This window comes from Scyliorhinus torazame, chromosome 8 (genome assembly GCF_047496885.1).
Source record: "Scyliorhinus torazame isolate Kashiwa2021f chromosome 8, sScyTor2.1, whole genome shotgun sequence".
NCBI classification, from domain to species: Eukaryota; Metazoa; Chordata; class Chondrichthyes; order Carcharhiniformes; family Scyliorhinidae; genus Scyliorhinus; species Scyliorhinus torazame.
The window spans coordinates 49,133,831-49,160,217 of NC_092714.1; the positions used below are offsets into that span (position 1 = coordinate 49,133,831).

General features: G+C 45.6%; 1 protein-coding gene across 9 annotated transcripts in view; it reads left to right on the plus strand.

The window, feature by feature from the left end:
- The window catches only part of adgrg7.1 (adhesion G protein-coupled receptor G7, tandem duplicate 1), a 69,277-nt gene that overhangs the window by 34,045 nt on the left and 8,845 nt on the right, over positions 1-26,387 (plus strand). For 8 of the 9 annotated variants that reach the window (XR_011948643.1, XR_011948640.1, XR_011948644.1 and 5 more), the window contains 7 exons: positions 4,480-4,616; positions 4,832-4,939; positions 6,857-7,017; positions 11,665-11,820; positions 18,423-18,535; positions 24,629-24,966; positions 26,181-26,262. Coding sequence is in view for 3 of the 9 variants with exons in the window: in XM_072513545.1 (XP_072369646.1) it covers positions 4,480-4,616; positions 4,832-4,939; positions 6,857-7,017; positions 11,665-11,820; positions 18,423-18,535; positions 24,629-24,966; positions 26,181-26,262 (1,095 nt within the window). In the remaining 6 variants the exon portion in view is untranslated. The remainder of the gene's footprint in view (positions 1-4,479; positions 4,617-4,831; positions 4,940-6,856; positions 7,018-11,664; positions 11,821-18,422; positions 18,536-24,628; positions 24,967-26,180; positions 26,263-26,387) is intronic. The other variant, XM_072513548.1, reaches the window with a different exon arrangement.

Consider the following 26,387-nt stretch of genomic DNA (forward strand, 5'->3'; position numbering starts at 1 on the left):
CTCCAAAATACTGGCCTTCCGTCAAAAAACAATCCTCCCTCTAATTATTTGGGACGATCAGGCTGGGCTCATAAAGGTCCAAAATTCATATAACAATGTTAGGAGATTATGAAATATTATTCAGGTCTTCCAAAATCAGGCACTAGATCAGCTTAGTGATCTCATTAGAAGCAGAGAAAGCTTTTGACTGGGTGGAGTGGAATTATTTATTCTGCATGCAGAACTTCGGGCAGGGAGGGGAGTTTGTTGAGTGGATACAAGTGCTTTATAAAAATCCTCTGGCAATAGTTCTTACAGCTATAGATCTAATAATTTTAGTCTTCAGTGGGGGACTAGACAGGGTTGCTCATTATCTCTGTTATTGTTTTCTAACGGAGGCAATGAGACCGAATCCTTCAGTGTTTGACTTGTCTAGTGGTGGGAAGCAACATAGGATCACGTTAACACGGATGATGTGTTCCTATTCGGGTCTAAGTCTCTGACGTTTATGTTCATGCAATTATTGATATTGTAGATAGGTATGGTTCCTTGGGCTATAAAATTAACAATTGAAATCCGAGGCTACGCCTCTGGGAAGGCCCCTTCCCTCTCGTTCCTGCCCCTTCAGATGGTCCCTCTCGGAGTTTACTTATCTGGGTATTTCTGTTACTCATTTTTGTAGCTATGTAAGGTAAACCTACCCTCCCCCCTTTCATTTGGCAACCCCCCCCCCCCCCCCCTTTACTCACGCCTATAAAGTAGGACCTACTTCATTGTTCCTCCTTGCCGATATTGTGATATTGTGGCTGGGTAGGGTAGCACTGGTTAAGATGAATGTGTTGCTTAGGTTGTTATATTCTTTACAGATGCTACCAATTTTGCATTCTGCAACGGTCTTAAAGGAAATTAATGGGTTATTTAGCCCCTTTATATGAAGTAAAAAGAGACCTCTCCTAAAGTTGGCCAAATAGCAGCTCCCTAGTTTAAAGAGAGGTCTTGGAGTGCCTAATATTAAGATGTATCAATTAGCCTCGTATCTCAGATTTATACAAGAATGACTAAGAGGGGACCACACCTCCATTTGGCTTAATATTGAAGCTGTCTGAATACCCCATACAAACTCTGTTGTTTCTTGGGGATTTTAGGACTGTGCCAAACAAGTGTGAGAATCTAATAATCATCAACACTCTGACAGGGTGGCGGATGGTTCGTGAGTCGGAAGGTAGACTTAATTTGAATTTCGCTCTCTCTCCCATTCAGGGTAACCCAGATTTCCCACCAGGTTTTATAGACCATGGGCAGGATTCTCCGTTGGCCGACGCCGAAATCGGGGCGTGCAATCGGGCAGAGAATAGCTCCCGATGCTGAAATTGCAGCAAGCGCCGGTTTGATACCAAATTGTAATGCTCCACCTCCCAAAAATGGCGTTAATGCGACGCACGTCATGCGTAGTGGCAACACCGTCATTCGCATATCATCATTGGGCCCACCCATGATTCTCCGCCTCCAATGGGCCAATTTCCCGACTGCACGGTCCACATGTGCTCTCACAAATCATGAACCTGGCATGGTGGCTACTGAGAGAGAGAGAGAGACGGCGTGTCCAACATCGCCATACTTCACCGACAGTCATGCCGCTGGCCGGGGGGCTTTTGCCAGGGCTGGGGCGAGTAGTGGGGGGTGGCCAGGAGGTGGGCTGTGGGGTTGGGGCGGACGGGTACGCAATACCATTACTGCAGCCAGCAAGACAGCCATGCGGGGCGGCGCATGCCGCTGACTGGTCGCTTTAAACCTGGTGTCCTGGGTTGTATAGGTGACCCCACCCCCTCCTGTCCCCAGCCGACCCATAAGCTGTATGAGCGGTCCAGCACAACCTGTCCCATCTTTTCGTCCGCGATCAGTGTGTGTGGGGGGTATATTGTTTGAGTGCGGCTGCAGCTTGTCAACCCTGTGAGTGTCCATCACGGACCCGGCGATTCCCACATCATTTTTCGTGGGTTTTGTTGGTGTTTCACGCGCCGCCAGTGCTAGCCCCTCACCTGTAGCAGAATCGGTGCAGGTATGGCGCAGATTTTTCTGACGTGAAACGCCACGGATTCTCCGTTGGCATCAGCACTTCGACTCATGGATTTGATAATTGGAAGGGTAGGGGACTTATTAGGCTAGGGGACATATTTAGGCGTTGTCCTTGTCATCTTTTGAGCAATTGTGTCAACAATATGATGTCCCATGATAGTCGTTTTTCAGATGCCTACAACTTAGAGGTTTTATTCTTAGTAAGACTTCTCTGCAACACGATGCTGGTGGAAAGAAATTCTGTTATTTATGGAACCAAAGCAATTAAATAGCAAGTTTTATGACGCACAATGCTAGAAACTCTGTGGTTTTGGGGAAAAGCTCTTGCAGTGAATGGTGAATAGCAAATGCCAGTAGAACCTCAGTCTGTAATAGAACAAAGGAAATCCAACTTAAAATATTTCACCGTCTGAATGTTACACCAAGCTTAAGACACAGGATAGACCCCACTATATCCTCACTGTGCCAAAAATGCAAACAAGTGAGAGGAGACTATACAAAATTAAATCCTACTGGTTGGGCATACTTAAAGAGCTTGAGATGATATGTGATACAGCCTTGGAGTTTGGTTCTTGGTTCTGGGGCTCCCTGACGAAAAACATAATTGACACCAATAAAAAATGACTGTACAATTTCCTAACATTTGCAGAAGGGAAGAATATCCTTTGTTCCTGGATTAGTGATGAGCCTCCTTCTGTTCAGAATTGGGATAAAATTATTATGAATTTGCATCCCAATGAAATTTCTTACCTGTATAAGCCAATCCAAATCGGATGTATTCCAAAAAGTATGGATCCCTATCTCAAATATTCAATCTCCCTAGCACCTGACTTATTCCTACAAGGCATTCCCTAGGCTATGTAACACTTTGCACCACTTTGCCATGTTTTCATGGCTTTAACTTTCTCTCTCCCCACCGACTTCCCCCCCACCCTATTTGGATTACTTTTTCTATATGTGGAAGCGCTGGGTTTACTGAACTAACTGTGGTGGTTTCCTCCTGGCTTTGATCACGCTGTACTGTACGGTTCAAATTCAATTAATAGATCTGGAATACAAAATGGTGACCATTGAAACTATCATTGATTGTTGTAAAGCATCTGGTTCACTCGTTACCTTTGGTGGGGTGTGGCAGGGGGGGGAATGTACTGTACGGTTCTTAGGGTGTGTTGTATTGTTTGTAAAAATGGAAAAACTCTAATAAATATATTTCAAAAAAAATAAATTGGAAGGCTTCCTCAATTCTAGACATACTGGAACTGATACGAACGATGGCTGAATGAGTTGAAACTTACATTTTCAGACTTAAAATGATCTGTGCTCCAATGATTTATGGTGATTTTCACCTATTTTAAGTTGAGGCATTTTACAATGAACCAACATGGCACAAAATACTTCGCAGTATTGGTAGTAAATGTGGAGAGAGGAACGGAGTTAATGGACTGGATTTTAGAGGCCAGCCAGGAGTGGGAAAGAGGTGTAAAATAGTGTGCCATGCCATTGATGGTGGGCTCGCCACTTTCCTGCCCAACCCCACTCCCACCATGATTTTATGAGTGATGGGGATATGGGTGGGCCACCTGCCTACAGCTCAATTAAGGCCCTCAGTAGGTAAGTAATGCTCACTTAAGGAAATCATTGTATTGTATCACCGCTCAGATGTAATGAGCTACAGGACAGTCCTGACCCAACGTGTAATCTGGCATGTTGAATCATGCCAGTGAAAGAAGAAAGGATGCCTTCTCTACTGTCACCCAATGCCAATCTGACTCCCCCCACACCCCTCTGCCAGAGCCTATTGTTAATTTGTTTTTCAAAAGGGCAGGTGGGCTTCCAATTTCAACACCCGCTCGCCTTCCATATTATTGGAGACCAATGGGATTACAAGATATTTTCCTTGAATCTTTCATAGGGTGTGGGCATCTCGGATGAGGCCAACATTTGTTCACCATCCATAATTGCCCTCAAATTCTGTTTCTGAGCTATTACAGAGGCCTTTTAAGAGTCAACCATATTCCTGTGGGTCTGGAGTCACATGTAGGCCAGACCGGATAAGAACGGTAAATTCCCCCCTGCCATGCCCTGCCCCACCCCACCCCACCAAAGGTAACGAGTGAACCAGATGCATTTTTACAACAATCAATGATAGTTTCAATGGTCACCATTTTGCATTCCAAATCTATTGATTGAATTTAAATTCCATCAACTCCCAGAATGGGATTTGAACCCATGTCTCCAAGGCATCGGACAGGGCTAATCCAGTGGCATTACCACTATGCCATCATCTCCCCATATTTTCAGTAAGCACAGGGTGGGGGACGTGGCCTGCCTGATTTGCAGCCTTGAAATCCAGCCCTATTGTATTTGTACATGTAGGTTTATATGTGCATGCAAGCAAGACTCTTACTTTGCATTTTGTTTTAGTGTGACAGAAATATTGGGAGAGGTCCTCACAGATTTAGAAATTAATTTCGGTCAGGTGGTCCAGCCCAACCTTGCAGCTTCATCCATTATGTTAGAGAATGGCATGACTCATGGAATTATGCTTTCTGCATTAAAAGGTACACATTTCTTTAATCTTATTTTTTACCTGTCTTCATGTTAACATAAGAACACAGTGAAATACTGTTCCACAAGGGTAACTCCCATTTATGTCGCAAAATGAAAATTGAAAATAAGCCAACATCATCGAGTAGTTTTACTGTATATTCCAATAAAGATGAGTGTATTTTAAATCACTGACAACGTCTGAAGTGATGAATTGTGTCTATTGCAGGATGTGATGACACCTTAGTCTCAAAACGAATTGAACTGAACACGAACGCTGCAATGTTCTTACCAAATACAAATGCAGAAGTGCAGATGTTTGTCAATGTTTCCACAAGTAAGTATGTAGGACTTCGGGGGGTTTTCTTAATTGAGAAGCCATTTTAACAAACCGGTTTAGAAAGCCAAGACCGAGAATTGTTTGAGCATTCCAGAACTTGGAGGTTTCCAAATTACAATTAGCGAAGACTCCGAATAATGGTCATGTGATGTGGAAATGATATCAGGGGCGAAATTCTCCCCCAACGGCGCGATGTCCGCCGTCTGGCGCCAAAAACAGCGCCAATCAGACGGGCATCGCGCCGGCCCAAAGGTGCGGAATGCTCCGCATCTTTGGGGGCCGAGCCCCAACATTGAGGGGCTAGGTCGGCGCCGGAGGGATTTCCGCCCCGCCAGCTGGCGGAAATGGCGTTTGGTGCCCCGCCAGCTGGCGCGGAAATGCGGCGCGGGAGGGTCAGCGGCCGCCGACAGTTTCCCGCGCATGCGCAGTAGGGAGAGTCTCTTCCGCCTCCGCCATGGTGGAGGCCGTGGCGGAGGTGGAAGGGAAAGAGTGCCCCCACGGCACAGGCCCGCCCGCGGATCGGTGGGCCCCGATCGCGGGCCAGGCCACCGTGGGGGCACCCCCCGGTGTCAGATCGCCCCGAGCCCCCCCCCCAGGACCCCGGAGCCCGCCCACGCCGCCTGGTCCCGCCGGTAAATACCAGCTTTGATTTACGCCGGCGGGACAGGCAATTTCTGAGCGGGACTTCGGCCCATCCGGGCCGGAGAATTGAGCGGGGGGTCCCGCCAACCGGCCCGGCCCGATTCCCACCCCCGCCCAATCTCCGGTACCGGAGACTTCGGCGGGGGCGGGATTCATGGCGGCCAACGGCCATTCTCCGACCCGCTGGGGGGTCGGAGAATGACGCCCCAGATCTTTCACAATGGCTAGTAAAATCTCAAAATCAGTCAGGTGAAGACATTTGTCCTCTACAATTCCAAACGCTAACAGTCTGTGTGAAGGTGTGATCTATACACAGCCTGTGTTGGGATTAATGGCCCCTCATGGCTTTACAGGACAGCATTGGGGTGTAGTTTTGAGTGTCAAACCCCTTTTCAGCATTCCACCATTGTTGCCAAGGAGAAACTAAAAAAGGAAATGATGAAGTTGGGGGTAGGAGCGGAATTAGAGTGGGAGTCAGGACAGCTGGCAAGAAGATAAGAAATTACTACCCCTCTGCTTCCCAAAAAGTCAAAAGCGTTTGCTCAAAGCTGCTTCCAAATTTCAGTGTAAATTATTTCAAGGGCATCTCCTTGTTTTAATAGAAGCTCAGCTCATTCTTGATACTAAGCAAGTGCCCTACTGCAGCACCACAGAGCTTTCTTCCCTGGCAGCAGTGAGCTGCTTCTCCCGAGCACAGGTACCACTGAGATCTTGCCTTGCCAATGTGCCATTGACTTTGAACCAGGAAAATGAGTTTGTCTAAGCAAGCAGAAATAATTAGAAATACATAAAAGTCATACATGGGAATAGCCTTGTTAGACCATCCAGTCCATGTCATAGTTTACCCTCCATGAGAGCAAATAATTCGAAGCAAATTTACCTGCCCTTTCTCATATTGTTGCAACTTTTTCCTTCACCCACCTATCCAATCTAATCTTGAATATTGATATGGTTTCTGCATCAACCATTAACTGTGGAAGTGAATTCCAGTTTCACAGCCCTCTTGTGTCAATTGTTCTTCCATCAAAAAAGCAAAGCCTTTCTTCATATTTACATTTCTTTCTATCGGGCAGCATCCAGGCGAATCTGTACTGTACTCTCTCTAAAGCTTCAATACCCTTCCGATGGAACAAAGCTGAATACTGCAAACGGTACTCTGACTGAAATTCTGCTCCAAAGCAATATTGCCGCAGACAAAATTCCAAGGCAAGGTCTCAACAAGTTAAGGTTCTGTTTCAAGATGTTCTTGCTAAGGGTGTTTACTTTATGCAGATAGCACTCAAGATGGAAAATTGGGGATTATCCTGTATCAAAATGACAAGTTCTTTCCGTCCAAAATCCACCATAGTATAAACAACCAGAGTCGTCGAGTCATTTGTGGAAATATTGCGGATGGAGTTCTGAACAGTGTCGAACTACTTTTTAACCCAAAGGTAAGACTACCGTTTTGTTTTGAAACAATATGCCAACATTATAACAGTACTTGCTGTATAACAGAAAGGCACAGCCAACAATGGAATTAATTTTAATAGCCACCTGAAGTTACAATAAACTAAGGTGCATTTCATAGAATCATAGAATCCCTATAGTGCAGAACATAGAAGGAGGCCATTTGACCCATCGAGTCTGCACTAACCCTCTGAAAGAGTACCCCATCTAGGCCCCCTCCCCATCCCAGTAACCCGACCTAACCTTTAGACATTAAGGGGCAATTTAGCAGGGCAATCCACCTAACCTGTACACCTTTGGACTGTGGGAGGAAACCGGAGCACCCGGAGGAAATCCACGTAGACACGGAGATTGTACAAGCTCCACACAGTCAGTGACCCAAAACTAGAATTGAATCCGGGTCCTTGGCACGGAGGGGCTGCTCTACCTCCTGCTTACTTCAGTGACTGGTGTATGAGGTCACCCAGGTCTCGTTGCACTATCCCCTCCTAATTTATGGCCATTCAGATAATAGTCTGCCTTCTCATTTTTGCTACCAAAGCAGATAACCTTGCGTTTATCCAAATTATACTTCATCTGCCATTCATTTTCCCACTCACTCAACTTGTCCATATCACACTGAAGGACCTCTGCATCCTCCTCACAGCTCACCCTCCCACCCAACTTGGTGTCATTTGGAAATTTTACATTTTATTTCCTCATCTAAATCATTAATATATATTGTGATTAGCTGGGATCCTAGCACGATCCCTGTGGTACTCCACTAGTCACTGCCTCCCAATTTGAAAATGACCCATTAATTCCTACTTGTTTGATGTCTGCCAACCAGTTTTCTATCCATCTCAATACACTGTCCTTAATGCCATGCACTTTAATTTTACACGCTAATCTCTAATGCCGGGACTGAAAGTCCAAATAAACCATATCCATTGGCATCCTCTCATCAACTCTCCTAGTAACAACCTCAAAGAATTCCAGTAGATTTGTCAAGCATGATTTCCCCTTCATAAATCCACGCCGTCTGTGTCCAATCCTGCCACTGTTTTGTAAGTGCTCTGCTAGAAAATCTTTGGTAATGGATTCTAGAATTTTCCCCACTACTGATGTCAGGCTTACTGCTCTATGATTCCCTGTTTTCTCCCTGCCTCTCTTTTGAAATAGTGGACTTACATTAGCTATCCTCCAATCTGCAGAGTCTATAGAATCCTGGAAGATGACCATCAATGCATCCACTATTTCTCCAGCTACTTCCTTAAGTACTCTGGGATTTATATTATCAGGCCCTGGGGATGGATTTATCAGCCTTCAATCCCATCAATTTCCCCAACACCATTTCTCTACTAATATTGATCTCCTTCAGTTCCTCCCACTCACTAAACCTTGCGTGAAGGAGTGTATTATAGTCAAACCTTACATGTTTAATAAATGTTTTTTCTGTTCTAATCTAATTGGCAGCCCTAAGACTCTGGTCATCGATGTTTTCCAAAAATAAGTAACAGTAAAAATAAGACCCTTTGAGCCAGGGTCCCATTCTGGGATGTTCCCGTGCATTAGCAACCTCATCCAAGGTCATAATACAGGACAAATCCTAACCAGCCAATTACTTCTCCAGGAGCCTACTGCCAGTCATCGCAAGTGATGGAAGAAGTCGTCTTCAGCCTTACTATCAAGCAGTAATTAGTCACCTATAATCTGTTCATTGATGCTTAGTTTGGGATCTATCAGAATCACTTGGTTCCTTGTTAAAGTCTTTTTCCAACATGGACACAAAATTTAAAATCTCAGGCGAGAGTGATTTTCCTTGCTTTCAAGGCAGCAATCAACCCAATATGGTATCAAGGAGCCCCTAAACAAAATTGAAGTCAATGAATATCAAAGAGAAATTTCTTGTGGTTGCACTCAAAGCTTGCACAAAGGGAAAATAGTTGTGGTGATTCATCCGAATCCTAGGACACTGCCGCAGGAGTTCCTCAGGGTAGTATTCTTGGCCCAGCAGACTTCAGGTGCTTTATCAATCAGTTTCCCTTGATCGTAAGGTCAGAAGTGAAGTTATCTGTTAAGAATTATGTAATGTTCAGCTCTATTCATAAATCCTCAGATAGTGAAGCAGTTGATTTCTTCATGCAGCAATACCTGGATTTAATACTTGGGTCAATGAATGGGTAATAAAAGCTGAAGCTCCTTAACAAAGCTCAATCTTTGGTAGTCCAGGCCTGAATTTTCATGTAACCATCCCTTAGTCAGCGAAGTTACGCCATGAAGCATTCTTCCAACAAACGTACGTCAGATACCAGAGGGAGAAATCAGCATGTCCAATTCATCTAACAAGCACGTCTTTTGGGACTGGTGGGAGGAAACAGGAGCACCTAGAGGAAACCCACGCAGACACTGGGGGAATGGGCAGATTCCGCACAGACGGTGACCCAAGTGGGAATCGAACCCAGGACTCTGGAAGCAACAGTGCTCACCACTGTGCTACCGTGCCGCCGATATTCCGAACCCAAGCACCAATTTTCCAGAAACCCGGTGTAATAGTAGCACAGTCTTCGCTCTCCCCTACAGGCCTAAATTTTCAGCTCTCGCAGGTCCTGGCCAAGGTTCCAGAAGTAAACTTCTGCTGAAGTTTCAATGGGAATATGTTGTAATGGCTGCAGATATCTTCTCCTTCCTGGTTTCACACTCCTGTTCGTTTAAAATCTTTTCATTACCTCACTGAAATGGTCTTCATGCATCCTCCACAAGTTCTTATCTAACTCCAGCTTTTTAATTATATCTGTTTAGACATACCAGCCATTAAGGCTCTATACATTTTCTCTGCCCATTCATTTTCTCCAGTTCCATTAAATAGTTCATTTATTTTCCAATTTTCAGTTTTAACAAACGGCCTACAGCTAAAATATTAATGTGCTTTTTACAAATACTGATTGACTGGCCATGCAAATCCAGTATTTTCTGTGATTTTTTAAAATAGATACTTAGCCTTTCAATAAAACCTTTCTGGCATATGACATATGGTTTCAATTTATTGCTTAAATATGGCAAAGTAGTGAAGAATAATCCTGGTAGCAATGTTAATATCAGTATTGGCATAGAATAAGACACATTACGGGTGGAATATACTGGGAGTGCAATCACTGCAAGGATTGCAGCAGTTCATGAAAGCCTCCTACCGCATCCTCAGGACATCTAGAGGTGGGCGATGAATGCAACTTTTCCAATATTGTCTGAAGAAATAAAAATTAAAGCTCAGGCATAGTAATGTTAAATTGATATTTTCATAAGTTTACATTATCATATAAGAGAATGACAAATGGTTAGTTTGATGCATTTTCTCTGTAAAAATTGTTATAACTGGTCCCCTGGCATGGTCCCTCAATTTGCTATGAATCCAGACAAATTGTTACACTCGCAGGTGAGGAGTGATGAACTGGCTCCCCTTCTTTATTCAACCCCATTGGCTGGTCACAACAAGGTTAAGTTAAAGAGGATCCTTTCCCTCATGGGTACCCAGTCAAAATGTATTTATGTTCTAAAAGGAGACAATTTAACCAGGTTTTCTTGAGTTAAAGAAAGGTTGAGCTTATTAGTTACTAAAACGAGAAGAAAGTAGAAAAAATGCAATCCACACAGATTCAAAATGAAAAAAGAGTCCAAAAATAAAAGTTAAAAAAGATATATGATTCAGCCTTTGGCTTGGCTGTGAGCAGTACATGATGAAATATTGCAGCCATAAAGTTGGGTGATTCCAATAGGAGACTGGCAGTTGAGTAGTTGGTTTGGACATTCTTGGTTCTGCAGATTAACAGGTTGTCCTGTTTCCTATAGAACTGTGGCTTTGCTGACTTAGATCTTTCAGCAATCAGAGAGAAAGATTTTGTGTACCTGCAAGCACAGGGATGGCGAGTGGATATTCTTCAGCTGTGACCTTCAAAACTAGCACAGTCGAACTATAACATCAGATTGGCACGCACAGAGCAGGATGGCAGTTGTTTATTTAACCCCATTTCTTGCATATATCTGGAAGGGAAAAGAACACATGTTTTTTGCCCAGAATCTATTTTTTTTTCAACTTGCATCATGCCCACAGTCTTTTTTTTAATATAAATTTAGAGTACCCAATTATCTTTTTTCCCAATTAAGGGGCAATCCGGGGTGAAACCCACGCAGACATGGGGAGAATGTGCAAACTCCACACGGACAGTGACCCAGGGCCGGGATTCGAACCTGTGTCCTCAGCGTCGCAGTCCCAGTGCTAACCACTGCGCCACATGCCGCCCCATCATGCCCACAGTCAAGGATATAACTCACTGGAGATGGCTTCTGCTGAGATGGTATTCCGCCTCCATTATCTCCGCAGCCACAGGAGATGGCAGTTCAATTTTTACATTGTATCTCTTTCTTTAAAATGTCTGTTGTCTGCAAAAAGGGTGCAATGTTCTGTTCTCTCTGGTCAAATGTTATCAACAATGGGATTTTCCAGCAAGTGGTTACATTGCAGTCTCAGACAGTTTTTCCTTGTATGTCTATTTTTAAAAACACATTACTTACTTAAAAGTTCAATATGTTTGTAAGTAATTTGGGGCTATGATCTGTTGTCATGACAAAATCAATTCATTTATATTTTTATTCAGTACAATTCTACAGAGTATTTCATTCATGATCATGCCTGTGTGTTTTGGGACTACACTGTGGATGATTGGAATACAGCAGGCTGCTCAAAGAGCACAGATGGGTTTGGGAATTTGAGATGCCAGTGTAATCATGCCACTAATTTTGCAGTGCTGATGGTAAGACAGTTCTATTATAATCAAGTTTAATATTGCATTTATGCCGCCTTTTCAGCAGTTTTTCCACTCCGGGGATTTCATTTTTGTGTAAACTCATTCAGCAGTGATGGACAGATTTTTGGGGTCTCAGGTTATCAGGAATATGAGGGGTGGGCTGGAAAGTGGAGTTGCGGCAGAAGATCAGCTATGATTGTAACAAAATGGTGGAGCATACTTGAGGGGCCGGTTGTTATTTAAGCCTGCCTGTGCTCTAAAATAATCAGCAGTTTCCAAGGGGATTGGACTACAATATCAAGATTTCCTAACTTAGTTTGAGAAGTTTTTGCCTCGCAATGGACAACATTTTAAATTGGTAAACTTCACATTGCTGCCAGGTCAAAGAGTCCTGGGCTTCCACTCTGGCAGAGTTTTTGCAACAACAGGCCAGTGTCCCTCCTGGGAATTGTGTGGAAATGCATTTCAACACCTCTCCCACTGACAAATTGGTTTGAGGGCAATATGGTTTTGGTTGACCTGCGACACTCAAATTCACGACCCAGAAATGTAGAGTGAGATTGTCAGACCCCCTCCCCCCCATGTTTTGTGGCAGTGGAGGTGGCCCGCCATTGGGTGGCTGCAGGATCTTCCAGTCTCGCCGCTGGAAATTACCATATGGACAGCATCGGTTCAAGAAGGCAGTTCACCACCACCTTCCCAAGGGCAATTAAGGTTGGGCAATGAATGCTGGCCTAGCCAGCGACAGCAACACCCCATTAAAAAAAAAAAAGTTTTGTTGTTGTTGTTTGTGCCCTCCATGGCCGGGGGGTGGGGGGGGGCATAGGCAGGACTAAAGAATCCCGCTGGTGGAAACAGCTGAAAAATCCCGCCCGCGGTGATTTTCAAAGTGTACAGATTAGTTACAATAATAACCTTTGATATTTCTGTAAAATTCAGCAGTATACATCTTCCCAGCTTCATTAAGAAGTCAGTATATGTAGTGAGCCACTGAAAGAAATATACAACTGTCTCAAAATGCATAGATTGGATGGCAGACTTCCATCTTTAAAAAAAATCACATTCAAACAGAAATTTGTCAAGGTAACGGTAATTGGCTCCACTATTTCTGATCTTCACCAGTACCATGATGAATGTCATCTGAAGTGACATTACTCTTCTTGGATAATGCCATGGGTAGAATTTCAATCTGATGGTTGTTGGCCAAACACTGGGACCATTAGTGAATTGGGAACCTGTTGGACTCTGCAACGAGCTTTGTGTGGCTCTTTAGCTGAATCGCAGCATTAACAACCCTCTTCCGGGTTTCCAGAACAGTCAAGGGCAGGCGGCATGGCACTTTAGATATGTCAAAGGATAGATTTCTCATCAAAGGAATCCAATCGTGGGTTACAATATCTCAATTGGACATGGGTTGTTGAGGCTGTAGCAACCACAGGAATGGAGATGAAACTGCTCTGGGGACTGCTGCTCCCTGGGTATCTGTTCCTACTTGGTGATCCTGCTGTGGGGTCTGAGGGACCGAGTGAGACGAGCGAGCTTCCCCAAGGGCAGAAGTGACAACCTCTCCAACCATGCAGCAGTGAATGGAAGTGAATGGGAAAGTCAACTACAAACATGTGGCCCCTCCAACCTGGGGCCATTGCACCATGAAGATCTCAGAAAAGTGGGAAAAAGTGAGTGGCATGACAATATGATAAAGCAAATTACTGGGAATGTTGGAATCTGAAGCAAAAACATAGTAACTTCATAACAACTTCAACTGCCAAGCCCCACATTCTAACTTTTCAAGCATTTTCCTGCACAGCACTCTCCAGGTTAACACATCTTGCAGCTACATTCATTCCTCTCTCTCTCTCTCTCTCTCTCTCTCGAGGCACCTCCTCACAGCACCATCTGAACAGAAAATACTGACACTCACCCTCATCTGATTGCCCTCATACCCATGCCTCAAGTCACTCTCCTTACACAAGCCATTACTAACACTCCTAACTCTCTAAAGCTTCACCTTGCAGCAGAGAGCACACAACGGTGAAGAGAAGCATGGACCCGGAGAGCGGGGGGGTTGTAATGGCCCTGCAGTTACAAGCACTGTGATGGCCAATGGAAATGTATGCCGATCTGCCCCACTGGGAAGGAGGTCTTGTTCTCACAGGCTGCGGTTGGCAGAAATGACCTGCCATGGAAACCTGAACCTCCTGAGGCACTTGCGTTCAGACATGTTGAGGGGGCTGATCCTCTGCCTGTAGACCCTGTATTGGAGCTCTCACTCTTTGAGCACATTCCTGTGTCTGACCTCTCTTCCTTGTGAAATGGCATGTGACCAAGGAGGAGGCAGATGATGTTGGTGCAGAGGTCGCTCCTGCTGCTACTGATGCTTTTGGTGTTGATATTGCTCCTGCTCATTGCGGTATTCGAGGTATTACGGTACCCGATAGGCTGGAGCACCATTGGTGGAAACTGTATGCTTTCTATTGGTTAGGATGTATGGTAGCTCTGCCCTGCTAGGCGGGGTATAAGAGCCCATGCCGCCCCAGCAGCCTTCATTCTGTACCTGAGCTGTTGGGGGAAACATCTAGCTTATTAAAGCCTTCAGTTGCACTGCAACCTCACTTTAGTGGTCATTGATCGTGCATCACTCATGCTTTTGTCAGAGGTGCAAGGTGGATCTGCATCAGCTGCTCCCATGGTGCAGTGAAGGCTGGAAAGAGTTTAATCGAGTGTACTTTCATTCCTGCATATGGTGGACTAATGGACTGATACACTGTTTCTCAGCACATGGCTACAATACAGCAGTAAACGGTGACATTCCAGGTTATTTTTTATTAATTTAGAGGATGTGGGCATCGCTGGCTAGGCCAACATTTATTGCCCATCCTAGTTGCCCTTCAGGAGGTGGTGGTGAGCTGCCTTCTTGAACTGTTGCAGTCTGTGTGGTACAGGTACACCCACAGTGCTGTTAGGGAGGGAGTTCCAGATTTTTGACCCAGTGACAGTGAAGGAACGGCGATATATTTCCAAATCAGGGTGCTAAGTGACTTGGAGGGGAAACTTCAAATGGTGGAGTTCCAAGGTATCTGTTGCTCTTGCCCTTCTAAGTGGTAGTGGGCTTGGGTTTGTAAGGTGCTGTCTAAGGAACCTTGGTGAGTTCCTGCAGTGCATCTTGTAGATGGTACACACGGCTGCCACTGTTTGTCAGTGGTGAAGGTTTGCATGTTTGTGGAAGTGGGGATCAATCAAGCGGGTTGCCTTGCCCTGGATGGTGTTGAGATTCTTGAGTGCTGTTGGAGCTGCACTCCTCTAGACAAGTGGAGAGTATTCCATTACATGACTTGTGCCTGGTAGGTGATGGACAAGCTTTGGTGGATCAGGAGGTGAGTTACTCGTTGCAGAATTGCTAGCCTTTGACCTGCTTTGGTAGCTATAGTATTTATATGGCTAGTCCAGTTCAGTTTCTGGTCAATGGTAACTCCCAGAATGTTGATGGTGAGGATTCAGTGGTGGTAATGCCATTGAATGTCACGGGCGATTATTCAATCCTCTCCTGTTGGAAGTGGCACGAATGTTACTTGCCACTTGTCAATATCTGAGGAGTCATGAATGGTACTGAACATTGTGCAATGATCAGCGAACATACCCACTTCTGACATTATGATGGATGAAAGATCATTGATCAGGCAGCTGCAGATGGGTGTGCTAGGACACTACCCTGAGAAACTTGTGCACTGATGTCCTGCAGCTCAGATGATTGACCTCCAACCACCACAACCATCTTCCTTTGTGCCAGGTATGATTCCAACCAGCGCAGGGTTTTCCCCAATTCCCACCGACTCCAGTTTAGCTGGGGCTCCACGATGTCACACTTGGTCAAATGCAATTGTGAAGTCAAGGGTAGTCACTTCCACCTCCTCTCTGACATTCAGCTCTTTTGTCCATGTTTGAACCAAGGTTGCAATAAGATCAGGACCCTGGCAGAACCCAAACTGAGCATCCGTGAGCATGTTATTGCTGAGTAAGTGTTACTTGATAGCACTTTTCCTGGTGAGTGTGTGTAGACTGATGGGGCAGCAATTGGCCTGGTTGGATTTGTCCTGTTTCTTGTATACAGAAATTTTGTGAGGGCCACGAAGAATCCAGCACGAGTTGAAGGATAGAAAGAAATAACATTTATTTACAATAACATATATATACAACAGCAGCAACTTCCCTTGCTGCTCACTCTCCTCTAGCCGGTCCCAAACTGGCCAACTTTATTTATGCATGGAATCTGTTAATGATTTCTCTGCCCCCTCATTGGGGAAGCTCATACTCCCAAAATATTGTGGGATTGCCATTAGTCCCCAGCTAGTGGTAAGCAGGCAGGTTATAACAAGAACATACCCTGGTATGCCAATGTTGTAGCTGTACTGGTGCACCTTGGCTAGGGGTGTGGCATGTTCTGGAGCACAAGTCTTCAGTACTATTGCTGGAATATTGTTAGGCCCGTAGCCTTTGCCATATCCAGTGCCTTCAGCCTTTCTTGATATCACTTGGGGTGAATCAAATTGACTAAATACTTACATCTGTGATGCTGGGGACCTCTGGAGAAGACCGAGATGGATCATCCACTTGGCATTTCTGGCTGAAGATTGTCACAAATGCACCAACATTATCTTTTGCACATATCTGCTGAGCTCCTCCATCATTGAGGATGGGGATATTTGTGACGTCTCCTCCTCCAGTGAGATGTTTAATAATCCACCTCCATTCACGGCTGGATGTGGCAGGACTGCAGAGCTTAGATCTGATGAGTTCATTGTGGAATCGCTTAGCTCTGTCTATCACCTGCTGCCTTTTGCTGTTTGGCACACAAGTAGCCCTGTGTTGTCGTTTCATTTTTAGGAATGCCTGATGTTGCTCCTGGCATGCTCTCCTGAACTCTTCATTGAACCAGGGTTGATCCCCTGGTTGGTGGTAATGGTAGAGTGGGGGATATGCCGGTCCATGAGGTTGCAGGTTGTGGTTGTGTACAATTGTGCTGCTGCTGATGGCCCACAGCGCCTCATGGATGCCCAGTCTTGAGTTGCTAGATCTGTTGAAAGTCTATCCCATTTAGCACGGTGGTAGTGACACACAACACGATGGAGTGTATCCTCAATGTGAAGACGGGACTTTTTCTCTACAACGACTGTGTGGTGGTCACTCCTACCGATACTGTCACAGACAGATGCACCTGCAGCAGGCAGATTGATGAGGATGAGGTCAAGTATGTCTTTCACTCTTGTTCGTTCCCTCACCACCTGCTGCAGTCCCAGTCTAGCAGCCATGTCCTTTAGGACTCGGCCAGCTCGGTCTGTGGTGGTACTACTGAGCAACTCTTGGTGATGGACATAGAATGTTCTCGGGGTGGGGAATTCAATGTCCTTGCCACTCTCAGTGGTGTTCAACATGGAAGAGCATTGATTCATCAGCTGAGGTGGTGGGGGGGGGGGGGGGGGGGGGGACAGTACATGGCAATCAGTATGAGGTTTCCTTGCCCATGTTTGACCTGGTGCCATGAGACTTCATGGAGTCCAGAGTCGATGGTGAGGACTCCCAAGGCAACTCCCTCCCGACACTATACCACTGTGCTGCTGCCACTTCTGCTGGATCTGTCCTGCTAGTGGGACAAGACATACTCAGGAATGATGATGGTGGTGTCAGGGACATTATCTGTCAGGTATGATTCTGTGAGTATGGTTCTGTGAGTCAGGCTGTTGCTTGACTCATCTGTGAGACAGCTCTCCCAATTTTGGCACAAGCCCCCAGTAAGGAGGACTTTGCAGGGCCTGGATTTGCCTTTATTCTTTCCAGTGCCTAGGTCGATGCCGTGTGGTCCATACGGTTTCATTCCTTTTGGCATACATTCACATAATTTACAAATATTTTGAGTTATTAATCTAGCTCTTTATGGATAGTATAACAATTTAACAAGCAGTCTCTCATCTAGCCATGACTACAGTTTTCAGTTTCATTAATAAACATTTTCCCAGCCTGTCAATTTCACTGAAGGAGCACTTCCGTTGTATAGTCACCTGGTTGACTTTGGAGAGTTGCTGACAGCTTAGGGAATAAGCTCACTGGCTGTTAAAGTCAGAATCATTAGTTGAAACACCGTTTAATAGCTTAATTGGATATTTAACCATTAAATAATAGTACAAGGGCATTCCCAGCTTGCCTCCGAATCCATCTGGTTGAAACCTGAGGAGGGCAGGATGATGTCAGGATCCTGATCCAACCTCACTTTTGGAGGATTGAACCTCCTACATGCAGCAGATCTTCTTCTCCTTGCCTTAATAATTCTATCCATTGCCACAAAGCCAAGAGGTGATCAGATATCTATGAAAACTACTGTACTGATTCACAGAATCACAGAATTGTTCCAGGGCAGAAGGAGGCCATTTGGCCCATCAATTAAAGTTGATCTAGATGGAGCAAACTCAGTGAGTAATGCCCTGGGATTGGCTAGTCCAAAATGAGAATGTTGCAAAAGTTGAAGTTTTGATGTTTCAAATAGACAGACATTTGTTCGAAAACAACATAATTTCCAAAGCGCAATTGTGACCAATTCTTTATTTTTGTTATGATAGAGCTTCAGACGGAATTACACCTACACTGAACCATTAAACATTGTGTCCTATATTGGATCTGGGTTTTCAATAGCTGGGTTAACCATCACCATTGCATTTCAAATTGTCACCAGGTAAGAACTTGAAACAATGTTAACAGTGGCAATGTTAACAGTGGCAAATATATTAGTACAGTTATAATTTCAAGCTGCTTTATAATGCATCAGTGTCATTTTTTTACGTCCTGGACCTAAAAACAGATGCCAGACCTCTGGTACTCTGGGACTTGTTAATTGGATGCAAAGAGTTTTTTCATTGCAATGCTTCAATGGATCCAACCAAATTCTAAATGCGCCCTAGAGTGCGCCAAGATTTTACTTGGTTTCAGATAAACACATTTCGCACACTGCCCAAATTTTATCAAAATGCCCTACAACCTGCTTTCTGAGCTCCTCCAATTGTGGCCTTTTGTTCATCCCAGATATTTATCACTCTGCCATTGGCAGCAGTGACTTCAAGTGCTTAGGTCCTAAGTTCTGGAGGTCTCTCCTGCTTTGGTCAAACGTCCGGGTTCCCTGCCGTGGCATTTAAGTGATACTCCTATGATACACTGGGAATCCCTCTGGGAAGTTCCCACATAAGGGTTTACCCAGCAATTGCCCAGAAGTGCTAACTTTCCTCTGCGTTAGGAACCATTCGACAGAAGAGAATCCAATCGCTAATTTCGGATAGTTCAGCCAGTTTTGCCCTGATAGTTACTCTGAAAGAGTTAGAAGGAAAAAAATACTTCTAGCTCCAGAATAACTATTTTTTTTAATAAATATTTTATTGAAAATTTTTGGTCAACCAACACAGTACATTGTGCATCCTTTACACAATATTCTAACAACACAAATAACAATGACCTATTTTATAAACAAAAAAAAAATGAATAAATAATAAATAACAAAAATGAAAACTAACCCTAATTGGCAACTGCCTTATCACAAGTAACACTCTCCAAAATATAATTTAACAGTCCAATATATAATTATCTGTAGCAACGACCTATACATATTATACAGTATATATTAACAACCCTGAGAGTCCTTCTGGTTCCTCCTCCCCCCCCCCCCCCCCCCCCCCGATCCTGGGCTGCTGCTGCTGCCTTCTTTTTTTCCATTCCATCTATCTTTCTGCGAGGTATTCGACGAACGGTTGCCACCGCCTGGTGAACCCTTGAGCCGACCCCCTTAGAACGAACTTAATCCGCTCTAGCTTTATAAACCCTGCCATGTCATTTATCCAGGTCTCCACCCCCGGGGGCTTGGCTTCTTTCCACATTAACAATATCCTGTGCCGGGCTACTAGGGACGCAAAGGCCAAAACATCGGCCTCTCTCACCTCCTGCACTCCCGGCTCTTCTGCAACCCCAAATATAGCCAACCCCCAGCTTGGTTCGACCCGGATCCCCACTACTTTTGAAAGCATCTTTGTCACCCCCATCCAAAACCCCTGTAGTGCCGGGCATGACCAAAACATATGGGTATGATTCGCTGGGCTTCTTGAGCACCTCGCACACCTATCCTCCACCCCAAAAAATTTACTGAGCCGTGCTCCAGTCATATGCGCCCTGTGTAATACCTTAAACTGAATCAGGCTTAGCCTGGCACACGAGGACGACGCGTTTACCCTGCTTAGGGCATCTGCCCACCGCCCCTCCTCGATCTCCTCCCCCAGCTCTTCTTCCCATTTCCCTTTTAGTTCATCTACCATAGTCTCCCCTTCGTCCCTCATTTCCCTATATATATCTGACACCTTACTATCCCCCACCCATGTCTTTGAGATCACTCTGTCCTGCACCTCTTGTGTCGGGAGCTGCGGGAATTCCCTCACCTGTTGCCTCGCAAAAGCCCTCAGTTGCATATACCTGAATGCATTCCCTTGGGGCAACCCATATTTCTCGGTCAGCGCTCCCAGACTCGCGAACTTCCCATCCACAAACAGATCTTTCAGTTGCGTTATTCCTGCTCTTTGCCACATTCCATATCCCCCATCCATTCCCCCCAGGGCAAACCTATGGTTGTTTCTTATCGGGGACCCCCCCAAGGCTCCAGTCTTTCCCCTATGCCGTCTCCACTGTCCCCAAATCTTCAGTGTAGCCACCACCACCGGGCTTGTGGTGTAGTTCCTCGGTGAGAACGGCAATGGGGCTGTCACCATAGCCTGTAGGCTAGTCCCCCTACAGGACGCCCTCTCTAATCTCTTCCACGCCGCTCCCTCCTCCTCTCCCATCCACTTACTCACCATTGAAATATTAGCGGCCCAATAATACTCACTTAGGCTCGGTAGTGCCAGCCCCCCCCCTATCCCTGCTACGCTGTAAGAATCCCTTCCTCACTCTCGGGGTCTTCCCGGCCCACACAAAACCCATGATGCTCTTTTCAATCCTTTTTTAAAAAAGCCTTCGTGATCACCACCGGGAGGCACTGAAACACAAAGCGGAATCTTCATATAATTTTTTTATAAAATGTCTTGAACACTCCATTCACTCTCTCCGCTCCCCGCTCCATCTCTCCTTCCTCATCCCTCACTACCCCTATTTCCCTCGCTGCTCCCTTTTTCCTCAATTGGTGTGCCAGCAACCTGCTCGCCTTCTCCCCATATTCGTACTGTACACCATGTGCCTTCCTCCATTGTGCCTCTGCAGTGCCCGTAGTCAGCAAGTCAAATTCTACATGTAGCCTTTGCCTTTCCCTGTACAGTCCCTCCTCCGGTGCTTCCGCATATTGTCTGTCCACCCTCAAAAGTTCTTGCAGCAACCGCTCCCGTTCCTTACTCTCCTGCTTCCCTTTATGTGCCCTTATTGATATCAGCTCCCCTCTAACCATCGCCTTCAACGCCTCCCAGACCACTCCCACCTGGACCTCCCCATTATCATTGAGTTCCAAGTACTTTTCAATGCACCCCCTCACCCTTAGACACACACCCTCATCTGCCATTAGTCCCATGTCCATTCTCCAGGGTGGGCGCCCTCCTGTTTCCTCCCCTATCTCCAAGTCTACCCAGTGTGGAGCGTGATCCGAAATGGCTATAGCCGTATACTCCGTTCCCCTCACCTTCGGGATCAACGCCCTTCCCAGCACAAAAAAGTCTATTCGCGAGTAGACTTTATGGACATAGGAGAAAAACGAGAACTCCTTACTCCTAGGTCTGCTAAATCTCCACGGGTCTACACCTCCCATCTGCTCCATAAAATCTTTAAGTACCTTGGCTGCTGCCGGCCTCCTTCCAGTCCTGGACTTCGACCTATCCAGCCCTGGTTCCAACACCGTATTAAAATCTCCCCCCATTATCAGCTTTCCCATCTCTAGGTCCGGAATGCGTCCTAGCATCCGCCTCATAAAATTGGCATCATCCCAGTTCGGGGCATATACGTTTACCAAAACCACCGTCTCCCCTGTAGTTTGCCACTCACCATCACGTATCTGCCCCCGTTATCCGCCACTATAGTCTTTGCCTCGAACATTACCCGCTTCCCCACTAATATAGCCACACCCCTGTTTTTCGCATCTAGCCCCGAATGGAACACCTGCCCCACCCATCCTTTGCGTAGCCTAACCTGGTCTATCAGTTTCAGGTGCGTTTCCTGTAACATAACCACATCTGCCTTAAGTTTCTTAAGGTGTGCGAGTACCCGTGCCCTCTTTATCGGCCCGTTCAGCCCTCTCACGTTCCACGTGATCAGCCGGGTTGGGGGGCTTCCTACCCCCCCCCCTTGTCGATTAGCCATCCCCTTTTTCCAGCTCCTCACCCGGTTCCCACGCAGCTGTATCTCCCCCAGGCGGTGCCCCCCCGCCCATCCCCTCCCATACCAGCACCCCCCTCTCCCCAGCAGCAGCAACCCAGTAATTCCCCCCTCCCACCCCCCGCGCTGGATCCCCCGCTAGCGTAATTACTCCCCCCATGTTGCTCCCAGAAGTCAGCAAACTCTGGCCGACCTCGGCTTCCCCCCCGTGACCTCGGCTCGCACCGTGCGACGCCCCCTCCTTCCTGCTTCTCTATTCCCGCCATGATTATCATAGCGCGGGAACCAAGCCCGCGCTTCTCCCTTGGCCCCGCCCCCAATGGCCAACGCCCCATCTCCTCCACCTCCCCTCCTCCCCCATCACCACCTGTGGAAGAGAGAAAAGTTACCACATCGCAGGATTAGTACATAAAACTCCTCTTTCCCCCCTTTTTAGCCCCCCACATTCGCCCCACCACTTTGTTCAAACGTTCTTTTTAATAACACGCTCATTCCAGTTTTTCTTCCACAATAAAAGTCCACGCTTCATCCGCCGTCTCAAAGTAGTGGTGCCTCCCTCGATATGTGACCCACAGTCTTGCCGGTTGCAGCATTCCAAATTTTATCTTCTTTTTATGAAGCACCGCCTTGACCCGATTAAAGCTCGCCCTCCTTCTCGCCACCTCCGCACTCCAGTCTTGATAAACGCGGATCACCGCGTTCTCCCATTTACTGCTCCGAGTTTTCTTTGCCCATCTAAGGACCATTTCTCTATCCTTAAAACGGAGGAATCTCACCACTATGGCTCTGGGAATTTCTCCTGCTCTTGGTCCTCGCGCCATCACTCGGTATGCTCCCTCCACCTCCAACGGACCCATCGGGGCCTCCGCTCCCATTAACGAGTGCAGCATCGTGCTCACATGTGCCCCGACGTCCGCTCCCTCCGCACCTTCAGGAAGGCCAAGAATCCTCAGGTTGTTCCTCCTTGCGTTGTTCTCCAGTGCCTCCAACCTTTCCACACATGGTTTCTGATGTGCCTCATGCGCCTCCGTCTTCACCACCAGGCCCTGTATGTCGTCCTCATTCTCGGCTGCCTTTGCCTTCATGACCCGAAGCTCCCGCTCCTGGGTCTTTTGTTCCTCCTTTAGCCCTTCGATCGCCTGTAGTATCGGGGCCAACAGCTCTTTCTTCAGTTCCTTTTTGATCTCTTCCACACAGCATTTCATGAACTCTTGTTGTTCAGGGCCCCATGTTAAACTGCCACCTTCCGACGCCATCTTGGTTTTTACTTGCCTTCCTTGCCGCTGTTCTAAAGGATCCACTGCAATCCGGCCGCTTTCTCCTCCTTTTTTCATCCGTATCCAGGGAGGATTCCCTTCTGGTTTACCGCACAGTGTTTTTAGCTGTCAAAATTGCCGTTGGGGCTCCTATCAAGAGCCCAAAAGTCCGTTTCACCGGGAGCTGCCGAAACGTGCGACTCAGCTGGTCATCGCCGCACCCGGAAGTCCCAGAATAACTATTTAAACACCCAGACCCCCAGCCTCCCACGATACACCCACACAAACACGGCCCCTCCCAGGGGACCCCCACACTACCCCCATTCCCACCCCAGGCCTGACCCGAACACCTCCCGGACAAACCAACCCCCCCCCCCCCCCCCACCCAATCGACCTTTTTCCAACTCCTCTTGGTGTGACCTGCCCCAACACCCCCATTCCCTCAACTTTAAAACTTAACTGCTCCCTGTAAATCGTCCCTTTAAACCTCCCCTTGCTTTTAAAAAAAGGTGGGCGAATGACTTGCCTCTCTGCGCCCCAGTTGCTCCATGACGACGCTGCTGGGGGTGTGCTTCGCTGCTCCTGTTTCACCCAGCCTGAGTAAGGACGTTTGGGGAGACAGGGTCTTTGGTATCCCAGGGCAGGTAAGTTTGGCGAGAGTGGCAATCTGCTGGAGATTGCCACTCTGCTGAAGTTATGGGCCAATGGCTCTGCCTCTATACCTCTCTCTCCTCTTTAAGTACATCCATATATCCCAACTTTTGGTCATCTGTCATGATTAAACCTTTGTATCTTGGTGTTAGACTTTGCCTGATAAAGCTCCTGTGAGGCACCTTGCAACTTTTTTGTAACTTAAAGGAACTGAAAGCAAGTCATTGTTTATGCAGGAGAAAGAAGTTGGATCTAATTAGCAGGTCAGAAGATGGCACCATAATAGTGCTGGGCTACCTTAGGTGGACTTAGAAACTGCTTTTAAAGGAATTTTGTCACAAAGTTTGCTGTTAAGGAATTTTGTCACAAGAAAATAAGGAACAGCTCTTGATCTACCCTTTTTGAGATAGAATATGCTGTTGTTAGATGTGTCCTCCAAACTGATATGCTGAAAAGCTGTATTTACTATGCATGTCCTAATCTGTTGTTTAAAATGGAAGCAAAACTCTCTGTAATGAGGAATTTCTCTTCAGGCAAGCACGCAAGACCTCACTTACATGGGTGACTGTAAGTCTTTGCGCATCGATGTTCATGGTTAATTTGACCTTCATTTTTGGAATATACAACCCCAATGCTCGGAATGAAAAAAGAAGTGGTGCAAACAATACAGAAAACATCGTCCTATCTTCCGACCGATCCAATCCACCAGAGGTTTACTCCTGCACTGCTGCTGCTGCCATGCTTCATTATTTTCTAATGGCGACGTTCACTTGGTCAGCATTGTATGGCGCACAGATGTATGTGCTTCTGGTTCGCGTGTTCAAACCACTACCACGACATTTCTTAATATGGATTTCAGCGGTTGGATGGGGTAAGAGATCAGTTAACCTTAAGCAATTATTCCTTTATAATATTTTGCACGACTCCAATACAAAGTGAATCTCTCTTTTTTACCATGAATGGGATGGTAAATGTTTTGGCCAGTATTGCTTCATGTGTAGGTGCAAACATGGGATACAAGTGCTTTTAGTCTTAGCCAATCAGCGCTATTCCTTTCTCATTTTTACTAATAACACAAACAATATATGGATGTTCTATTTGTTGCACTTGTTAATAGAAAGGAAGTAAAATGTACCAGAGAAAGAATAATACGCAGATTAATGAAGTATGATTTAAAGAATTTCCATAAAATGACTCTTGAAGTGCATATCTAATCTACATATGCATATACAGAATAGTTACATATGTACCCAATTCACATCCATGGCATAATAAAGTATTGTATATTAAATTCAATATCCAGAATAAACAAGTAATAAAGCAGATTGTCCATATACAACTGGAAAAAGTATAAAACTTAATACATAAGTTTTAAAAGCATAATACAAAGGCAAAATGTCAATTTTTAAAAAATCTCTTTTCAGGGCAGTGGATAATAGGATTTTGTAAGGGTTAATGGGTATGTTCATAAGACAGTGATTTAAAAAATATATATATTTTCCAATTAGGGGACAATTTAACGTGTACCTCGGCCCACTCCCCCATGCTATCCCATAACCCCACCTAACCTGCACATCTTTGGACTGTAGGAGGAAAGTGGAGCACCCGGAGGAAACCCAAGCAGACATGGGGAGAATGTGCAAACCCCACACAGACAGTCACCCAAGGCCAGAATCGAACTCGGGTCCCTGGCGCTGTGAGGCAGCAGTGCTAACCACTGTGCCACCCCCCTTTTTTTTCTCAATTTTCTTAGTTGGAATGTAAACAGGTAAGTTCCACAATGGGTGAAGATGAAAACTTTCCCCGGTATTTTTGTTCTGGAAGAGCTCTGTGTAATTCACTGCATTTGCTGTTCATTTTGACGTATTAATTCTGAACGGTAAATGTTGGTAAAAATATTGTTAACATACAACTTTACAGTATTAAATGGAAATTCAAAATATTCCAATATTTGGGGCTTTGATGATTTTGGTTGTAATAAATTGACAAATTCTGAATTGTATTAGGGAGAGTTATATTTAGAGAAAAATAGTATTTCTATCTAATAAGTGAAACATCATTTGGTTTCAATAATGTATTCCTCAGGTCTTCCAGCAGTTATTGTTATAATAACTTTAGCAGCTGCCTACAAGACAGATAACGCACTGAATTATCGGCAAGAGGAGTTGTGAGTATTGTATGATCATTTTATATTTCAAATCATGAAAATTATAATAAATTAGTCAACTTTTCTGATGATGCTCCATGGATAGTCTGGGACAGAGACTGAGGTTCAATGTATAACCATATTGT